Source organism: Crocodylus porosus, unplaced genomic scaffold (genome assembly GCF_001723895.1).
Source record: "Crocodylus porosus isolate Cpor-Errol unplaced genomic scaffold, CroPor_comp1, whole genome shotgun sequence".
NCBI classification, from domain to species: Eukaryota; Metazoa; Chordata; order Crocodylia; family Crocodylidae; genus Crocodylus; species Crocodylus porosus.
Genome location: NW_017728943.1, coordinates 37,749,523 through 37,759,551, shown reverse-complemented (window position 1 = coordinate 37,759,551; position 10,029 = coordinate 37,749,523). Strand labels below are relative to the sequence as shown.

Sequence of the window (10,029 nt, the reverse complement as noted above, 5' to 3'; positions counted from 1 at the left end):
TCAATTTGGAGGCTTCCAATTAAATTTGGATCTTTTAATGGGTCTCCTGATTCGATTCAGATTCGGAGATTCAGCCACTGTATCAGGCCAAATTGAAATTGCCTATTGAAGCTTCACACAGGCCCAAAATACAGCACTTCAAATGTAATACTTCATTTACCAAGGATTAATTTAGAAGTGCTGTACCCATTTTTAAAGTGCTGTAAAGCCATGTGCTTCTGTTAAGTCATGGCAATAAAATACTTTAATGATGAAAAAAGCAACTTCTGTACACAAGCAATAACCTTCCTCTAGAGGCCTGACAAGATGGAACAATGCATGCTGGGATCTGCAGACAGATGTGCAGGACAGATTTACATTAAAGACAATATTGCTAACTTCAAATGTTCACAAATAATGAGTCAGGCCCCACAAAAATGAGTGGCTTAAAAAAGTAAGTTTGGGTTTCTCTCAATCTTTCTTCTGGTTTTTGAGCCTTTATATTACACTCAGACAATTTTCAATGTTATTCCCACTACAATGAGGGTTAGAAATGAACTTAAAAAAATGAAAGCAGAGATTCTCTCCTAAACAAACACCTTCAAGCCCTAGCACTTTCGCAAAATCAACAAATATAACAAGCCTTGCAATAAAATGTGTAAGTGGCAAGGCTACAGATACTAGGTGGAACTTAACCATGTTGCAGAACTTGTTGGACAACCTTTAGTCATCCCAATGAATGATACAGTTAAAATTCTTCAACAAGATAAAGACCAGGATGTTGCTTTCACCAACTGCAAAATCCTGCTGTTTTTATTTTTTACAGCTAAATTTCATTATCCAGTTCAGAAATGGGAAGAAAGTAACTATATCAGATAGTCCTTCTTTGTGACAATGAGAAAATCATTGTGGGTTCTGCACTGTTAAATGGGATTAGAAAGTTCCCATCAGTAACAATTTTAACAACAGTCTGAGTTTCTACCACTACTTTAGAGTGTACAAATCATTGAGGACTTTTTAGTACCTGATGACTGATGAGGATTTAAAGTACCTGATTATCTGCGTAAAGACCGCATCCTGGCAATGGAGAATCACCTACCCTCCCAGGATATTTTAAAGGAGCTCCAGAAGTAGATACACCTATTATTAAACAAAATTAATACAACAACATTATGAAAGTAGATCATGCTCCCCATTTACATAAAAACAATGGGAAAAATGTTGAATCTGGTTTAGTTCTGCTTGTCATTTGAGTCGCTATGTTTTTTCTTACCCAAATTTTTCTAACTAGTGAGAAAAATAGGAAATTGCTGGAACACAACATTGTCACTATTAGATAATGTTGGTATATTCCTAGATTTTTCAATCCAAATGTTAACCAAGTAGAAAAGTTACAGTGAGCTGAAGCTATCTCTAATATCTAAGCTGCTCATCATCCTTGTATATATGAACAAAGGCCTAGATCTTAAAAGCATTTAAGGCTGTTTATAGACATTAAAAAAAGTGCTTTACCAGAAGAAGCAGTGCATTACTTAGACCCAGCTCTGCAGTTTCTGTATAGATCGGGTGCTTCAGTAGGGCTTTTTGGCATTTGTATCTAAAGCTGATTTCATCAGCTATTAAAGTACCAAAAAAGCCCTGCTAAAGCACCTGATCTATACAGATGTCAGGCAAGCCAGGTCCAACTAATATTAAGTCTCTTCTGGGGGTGCGCTGGGCTAGGAACAGGAGTATGCTGAGTTTAAGGTAAAGCGGAATTTTAGCTTTGCTTTTTTTTTTTAAATAAACATCGGCAAGCAGCCTAAATGTACTTAAGTTCTAAGTCCTGTTGCAATCAGAGGGAGGCAGACATCGAAATGCTTTGAGGATCGGGACCTAAACAACTATAGGTAGCAATGACCTGGTGCTCAGAACTGCCACCTCCTGGCCACATTCCCCACTCACATCCAGTCCAACTGCTAGTCAGCACCAGCAGAAATGCTTCCTGTCTTACCCTTCACATCTAATTACCTATAAACAGGAAACAAGAATTTCACAAAAAAAGCCCACCCCAACTATTCAGTTAGCAGCAATCACATGAAATAAGAAAGGACCAAAGTTAAACAGTTGTATGATATATTTTGATTAATCTTACCAACAGTTATATTTCCATGAATATCCAAGGCAATTAGACCTAATTAAAATATAAAAAGAACAATTTTACTTCTCAAGCAGGACCATAAATTGTTTCACAAAAGATTAGTCTGTTTTATTATGCAGATTAATTAGTCCCCAGAGAAACATGTTAAACATTTGAAGCATGTTCTTGAAGTAATAAAATATTAAAAGGACAACCAGAAAAGAAGAGATTTTTATACCAAGTTACAAGTGGCACCTAATACTGAAGTAACTGAGAAATTACAAGAATGGCTTTTGCCATTTTTCCAGGTTTCTTTCTTTTCTACTTAATATATTCAACAATGCTTGGTGTCTAGTCCACATAATTGTTTTCCCCCATGTATAACTGATTGTGCCCCGATCCTAAAAATGTCTGTTCATGTGCGCAACTACTGTTGTAAGTAGGCCTACTTACATCAATTAAAATTCATGTGGCTGTGTTTTTGCAGGTGAGACCTTTATTTGCCTCCTTACAGGGAAGCAGAAAGAAAAGGTCTTATAAAAACATTTTGATATAGAAAATAAAAGTCAGAACGGCTTATTTAAAGAATGATCTACTTTAAACTGCATTTCAAAAAATGTGACTACTTTAGAGGAAACTACTCAAGAGGAAGACATGGGAAATATGAACAAACATTTGTTTGATAAGAAAACACACTTTAGCCACCTGCCTGGAGTTGCACCATAAATAACAAAAACGTAAATGGTTAGCATTTTATTAAGAGGCCTAATAAAAATAATTTATTATGACAGCCTATAAATTGCTTCATAAAGTCTGAACAATTATCAATGTAAAAAGGCCCGTCCATTTAAAACAAACTAGAGTAGTCTAAATACACAGTAGCGAGTACATCTCTGAAGAACTTCACCCTGCTTCATGACAGGCATTAGTCCTGTCACTGACTTCAGTGGCATAAAATCAAGCCCTAATAGAATTATTATTTCCTTTCCTAGATGATAAACACCACACTACCCATTTTTGTTTTCTGTCAGACACTAATAGTAACTCTGTTTTGCTAAAGTGGTTAATGAAAATATTGCAATATGACAAGGACTTCTCAGGGCGATATCTTTTATTGAACGAATTATGTAGTTGGGATACAGTTAGACAAAACAATTCAGATGAAAGAATCCTTGACTTAGAGCAAGAATAAATGTAATATATGAACAAAGCACCCTGGCCCTGTGGTGCCCCTCCCCTCCACTCACAACCCACAGCCCCACTCCTCCCAGCCCTGCTGGTGCCCCTCACTCCCAACCTGCTGCCCCTTTCCCCACAAGCCCCAGCCCCGCAGTGTATGGGGACAGCAGGTGGGGTGGGGTGGGAAAGTATGGGGGGCTAGTGTCCCCCCAGATTTATGCACTCACAGGGGGCACGGGGCTGCAGCCTTGCTGGATGAGCATTGGCAGGAGCTACCTCCACAGCCCAGCAAGCAGGATTCAGCGCAAGAGGGCAGAGCGGGGCAGTGAGACTCATTGCTGCCATTGCTTCTAGAAATCCCACACCAGCCACGCCTCCAGCAGCATAGGGAGTAACAGAGAGAGGCGGGTCGCACTACCCTCACCTTCTCCCTCCACCAGCCATTCATGTACCATGCTGCAGCTCCACCCCACCACCATGGCCCAGCCGTTCCCCTCAGGCCATGGCTCAATCCCAGAGAGGAGGTGGGGTGGCAGGGAGTGTCACCTGTGTGCCTTCTACCAAAGACTTACCTGTGGGGTGCTACAGGAGCTGCCTGACTGCCATGCACACATGGTACCCCTTGCCTGATCACCCCCTTCCTACTCCCCACAGGAGAGTGCCCCATGCAGCCTGAAACGCTGCCAGCCTGCAAGGAGAAACTTGTGGTTTCCCATGTTTTTCTTTTTTGAAGGAGAATCCATTTTTAAAGTTTGCCGATTCATTTTTTGTTAAGTTTGTTCACAACTCTTTCATATATTCCTGCGATCTGCTTTTGGGTTATGACCCATGGGTTGAGAAACGCTGAACTAGATGACTTCCTGAGGTTCCTTCCAACTCTATTTTCTATGATTCTATATAGGAGACAGTTATAGCTCAGTTAAAAATTTCACCCACAGTTAAGTCCTTACTTAAGGCTGTTTTTTTGTGTTGATTTAAGCATAATTCCATTTAAGGAATTAGCAGTACTAATACTGGCACTCTTCTACTGATGTAATTGTCTCCACTGGACAATTGGTTGTACTAGCTTAACTATATTGGTTTTTAATATAGTCAAATCAGTACAAAAAGTGTGTTGACAAGCCCAAGCTAACCTCCTATCAGTACGCTGAAGCATCTGATGCTGGCTACTATTGGATTTAGGATACTGAATTAGATGATGGATCTAATGTGGCAGGGAAATTTAAATGTTACCAACTTCAAAAGGAGATTTGCCTTAGTAAGGACTGCTACAATAGATGCATTACTGCTCTGTTGTTATAGCCCTTAATAGGCATAAAGTAGTTGCCATGATTTATACTTAACAAAATGTTATATTAAGAACCTATGTTTACAAATAAACAACTTTCTAATGAATTCTTCTAAATATTTGTGATAAACAGGTTTAGTAGGAAATGTATGCAGGTTAACTTAAACCATTAACATTTATGCATCTCAGACTAATGTATTCTATATAACTGCATTTTCATACTAATAAAAAGCATTTATAATTTTAAATAAATTAATTTACGGGCAGTCCTTGACTGAAGACGTTTCGAGTCACAACCAACGGCACTTAAGACATTTATAAAGTGACACTTTCTTTCAACTTTGACGTCTGTTTCGACTATACGATGCTTGATCCAATCCCACGCTATGCCACGCCAGCGAGTAAGTTCACTGCATTGCCCATCTCCCCGAAGAACATCCGTCTAAACTTCCTTAGACACTTTCTTTAAGAAAGCAGACAAGACACTAGAAAAACCTGCAGACAAGACTCCTGAGAAGACTCCAGCCAAGAACCCTTCACAAAGTCCAGCAGTCAGCTCAAAGAAGTCCTTCCAAATCAATATGATTGCTATTTACAATATAAATACATTAATGTAGCTATATTACACACCTATAAAATTGATTAAGTACAAAATTCTGGGTTATTTTTGGTGAAAATAGGGTATCAGGCCTTGGTTCAGGAACCAATTCCCCATTTATAACATCGTTCCTATGGAAAAATCGGTTCTGAGTTGCAACGTTTCGACTTAAGATGCGGTTTTCAGGAACCAATCGTGTTACAAGTCTGAGGACTGCCTGTAGTTGTTTTTTGTTACTTTTCATATAGTAAACTGTGTAACTATTCAAGCAGGGTAGGAGTGTTGTTATAGTTGTGATGGTCCAGGAAATATATGAAAAACAATGTTTTTTGTTGATCTCTCTTATTGGGGCAACTGTATAGTCAGAGAGATGTTAGACATGTTTTTGTGCACGAAGTGCCCTTTTTCAGGTCTGGGAAAAAAGCAGGCACAGACTGTTCAAGGACAGCAAAGGAACAGAAGGGGAAGAACAATTTTTCCCCCTCCACATGCACAACTTTCATGAGAAAGCCGCAGTAGTATTACTGCCTTCTAGGTAATGTTAGTCTTTTACTACCTGTAGGTGGCTCTGTTTGAAATTATTAGAACTGGCTTCTGTTATTTTTTCAATATAGTACTTCAAATACAAATCAACACTCACTTAACATTCAATGATGTTTCTCCATTTCATGTCACTAGCCAACATATCACATATTCAAGAATCTACATAGTTATTCATCACAGGATCTAGGCTCTTCAAGTGTCACAGAGACATTTGTGTTTGATTTGTAAGGTCTAACATGCAACTGGTAAAAGGTTTAACATGTCTGTGGGCAATAATTAACACACATCCTTTACATAAAAATCCCTGTAAAATATTTATTGTATATTTCCTTTGAAATACAAGGGAAAGAATTCTAGGAACTGCTCAGCACTCTTTTCAGCATGAGAACATATGTCAAGAGACTCTCAGGACATAAAAGCAACGGCACATCCCTTTATTCTGGCTGTCATTTCCCTGTATCGTTCTCAACTTCGGCATGCTTTTGACTTCAACCAAACCATGGTATCTTTTAGATGCCAGGAAAAGGAACTCCACAAACAACATGTGCTAATTTCCTCTTTGAGACTGAACGTATTATTTCATTTGTGCTTTGACAGTCTGAGCAGCAACAAACTTACTACAGGTTTCAAAGCAGCAGCTCTTGCATTCAGAAGTAGCACGGAATTATATTTAAAATATTTATTTAAATTTTACATAAAGCTATTGGCAGAAAGTCATTAACTGAAACAAAGAAAATGAATAGCTGGCTTTTAGGAATTCTGAACATCTGTTTTTTTTTCAGCGAAAGGCTCAGTACCTCTGAAAAGCTAGGTCAAATGTCTAAAACAAGCTAAATGTCAGGTCATTAATATCTAAAGTAAGTTTAGGGCAAAATGCTATTTTACTTTATGTACAGTTTTTGTGCAAGTAAGGCAGTTTTAGATTCTTTTTCACCTTTTTATGTGCTGTGCCTGCTAGAAGCAAAATGGAGGAAAGCCTTCCCATATCCCCATCTCAAACCCATCTGAACTCTCAAACTAGATCTGAATCATAAGGAGCCTTGTGAGTCAGATCAAGACCTAGAGGTAGTGGGACAGCAAGTGGCAGCACAAGGGTAACATAGCTGACACTCCTCTCATACAACCACTAACAGATATCCCCAGAAAGCCTCTGTGGCTGAGAATCTGGTGACAGGCCTTGCTCCAGCCTGCCCCACTTCTTAACTCCTGGTACCATTTGGAGTCCCACAATCCAGATGAAACAATTTCTCCAGTGGAATCCTACCCACAGGCCGCATGTCCAATGTTTCTGTTTTAACCCAATTGCTTAGTGCTCAGGGTACTTGCCCAGTGAGTGGCAGACCCAAGTTTTAGGTGAGGGGAGACCTAGAAGGGGTTTGAACCTACCTCTCCTGTTTCCTACTAAAGTGTTCTAACCACCAGGCCACAGGTTGGGCAATATCTGGGCCTTCTCCAGCACTACTCTTGAGTCTGACCCACTGCACCTTGGATAAAATGGATAAGAAGCAGTGGGGGGGATTTCTACTCCATTGGGAGTAAGGGTCCAAGGTAGAACACAAGGCTCCCTCCCACCTAAGGTAGCATTCATCTTACTCAGCCACATACCCTCTGGCTTATTTTCTTCTTCCTGGCCTCATATATCTCCCTCTTGCTGCTCAGCATGCAGTCCCACTAAGCATATGCACACTTTTCACTCCCAGACCTGAATTGTACACTGTGCATAAAAAGCCAAAAACTGCAGTTGAATGGCTGTGTATTTAGGCATAGAGAGAGAAAAAGTATATAGCTTTTAGTCTTCATTAGAAAATGAAGACGTAGAAAACTGCAAGCCTTAAGTGAGATGTGAAAACACCAATGCATGGTCATACCACTGCATAGTCACTTCCTTCTGGGAAAGCTAGTATAATCTTCAAGAAATGAGGAACTAACAGCAGTAAGATCTTGTACTTCATTATTTTACTTCTCCCTCTTTAATGAGAGAGCTGAGCTGAGCTTGTTGAGCCTTGGAAGAACCCTATGGAGCTCCACAAAGATAGAAGAACAAGACTAATTTCACTGAGCAAGACAAAGTGGAGAAAATAATGCAGAACTCTCCACCTGTAGAATAGTTTCACAGCAGAATCTTGTGCATGTCCATCAAAGAATTGGTAGGAGATTCACAAACGCATCTGCCAGCAAAACCCGGCAGGATTCTCTCTCTCCAAGTTTTCCATATACTATTTGCAAGTCTGTCTGTGTGATCTACTTTGACTCAATTTATTTTGAAGTGCCTACCTATATCTTCATTTCCATGTTTCAATTACTGTAATTCTCAGCTTTCTCTTGTATGTGCAGAATGTCTACCTTTTCACATGTGCTGAAGTATGGAATAACATAACATGATTTCTAATCCTTCATAAGTTATTTCACCCCAACCATCTTGTGCACTTGGAGCTGACACTTGGTGTAAGAAGGACATTCTTGCTCAGGAAGCCACACCTAGGGAGACAGCTAAGGCCCTTCTGCATTTGCAAGAGCAAGGACAGGATCTCTACTAAAATTTGTATGGACTATGAATTCACCTCTGTGAACTGCTTCGGAATTAGCAACACAGAGACCAGGCGGAACAGCTCTTATGACTGGAATGTCAACACTGAGGGTTGCACTGTTTTGAAAGGACAGGGCCAGGAGAAAAGGTGGTGCCTTGCATGTCAAAAACATATACCTGTTCCCTGGTTCAGGAGGAAGACAGCAAAACAGAATTAATTTGGGTGAAGATGAAAGATGCAGCACTGATACAATAATGGAGATCTATTATAGGTCACCTAATCAGAAAGTGGAGGTAGATGAGGCATTCTTCGAGCATGTGACAAATCTATCCCAAAGCTATGGAATGGTACTGATGGGAGACTTCAGTTTTACAGGCATCTGCTTGAAGAACAATGGAGCCAAACATAAAATGTGTGTGTGTGTGCAGGGGGAGGGGGATAAATTTCTGTTCCAGAAGGTAGAGGGTACAACTAGGGGATCAACTATCTTAAATCTTTGTCTTTACCAACAGGGAAGAACTTGCGGAGGATGTGAAGGTAATGGATAACTTGGGAGGAAGTGATCACAATATGAGAGAATTCCAGAACCTGAGACAGAGAAAGCACAAGATCATCAAAATCCAGATGCTAGATTTTATCTGACTCAAGGAGTTAATAGGCATAGTGCCAGGGGAAGACAGACTGACAGATAAAGGCACCCAGGAGGTCTGGGAGCTTCTAAACGGCACAGTATTGGAAGCCCAATGAGAAACTGTCCCAACACAAGAATGGCAAGAGACCAATGTGACTGCACAAGAAGCTTCTAAGATGCCTCAAATGCAAAGCATATTTAGCTGAAAGGTCTTGCCCCTCCATTCAGGGTCAGACGATCAACATATTTGGGGTCAGAAATTTTACCCCATAGTCAAATTGGCATGCACCTTTGGGATTTTAGACTTCCTCTGCAGTGGTGGGTTTGTGGCTCTCTACCCAGGATCTTCTGAGCAGGACATTGAAACAGGACACTGACTGCCATGGCTCCCCTGTTTTAACTGTAGCAGATTATGGTGTTATGTCTGTGCTGTGTCAGGGCTGATGGCAGAGTTTAGCTTATGGATTGTATAAAATGGTTTGGATAGGAATGATCCTGCCTCAGGCAAAGGATTGGTCTGGATTACCTCTGAAGGTCCCTTCCAGCCCTACTTCTCTATGGGCGCCTATACACGTGCAGGGAGGCTGCTATGACGTGCTGTAATTACAGCATGTTGGAGCAGACTGGATTAAGAGACTGCTGGAGTGTACTGTGCTCCATTAGACCTCAGCATCACGTGCATCAGCATCCCTGTAGAGAAAAATGGTGGCAGGGGCGCTTTAAAGCTCATTCAAAAACGTTTGCTACACATAACACCCTGGGCACTTTAATTAGAGTGGCTCTCAGAGCCGTTCTAATTTAAGTGTCCCGTCCCTTCCCCCCCTACTCCCAGAGCACATTTATAATGCCCATATGATTCTATAATTTGGTCTCCATGGACAGCTAATAAGTATATAACTACAATATGTTTGCTACTGATGATAAAAACTTTTAGTTAACATACAATAACCTCTAAGATTACATACAGATGTAGAGAAAGAGAAGCCAGTTTAACAATGACTTCATTATACAGGGATTACTTTAATACAGAATCTTTATACTATTTCATAGATTTCATAAACATCAGGGCTGGAAGGGACCTCGAGAGATCATCGAGTCCAGCCCCCTGCCCAAAGGGCAGGAAGTCAGCTGGGGTCATAGGATCCCAGCAAGATAAGCATCCAA

At 40.3% G+C, this 10,029-nt stretch overlaps 1 protein-coding gene across 2 annotated transcripts in view; it reads right to left on the bottom strand.

Annotated features, from left to right (window-relative positions):
- LOC109319539 (N(4)-(Beta-N-acetylglucosaminyl)-L-asparaginase-like) overlaps window positions 1-10,029 on the bottom strand; it is a 34,823-nt gene that overhangs the window by 16,410 nt on the left and 8,384 nt on the right. Inside the window, exons 5-6 of one of the 2 annotated variants that reach the window (XM_019549167.1) lie at window positions 2,114-2,152; window positions 1,031-1,119 (exon numbers count right to left, since the gene is read on the bottom strand). The exons of the other annotated variant lie outside the window; for it this stretch is intronic. Of the exons in view, the coding sequence (XP_019404712.1) occupies window positions 1,031-1,119; window positions 2,114-2,152 (128 nt within the window). The remainder of the gene's footprint in view (window positions 1-1,030; window positions 1,120-2,113; window positions 2,153-10,029) is intronic. 2 annotated transcript variants of the gene reach the window in all.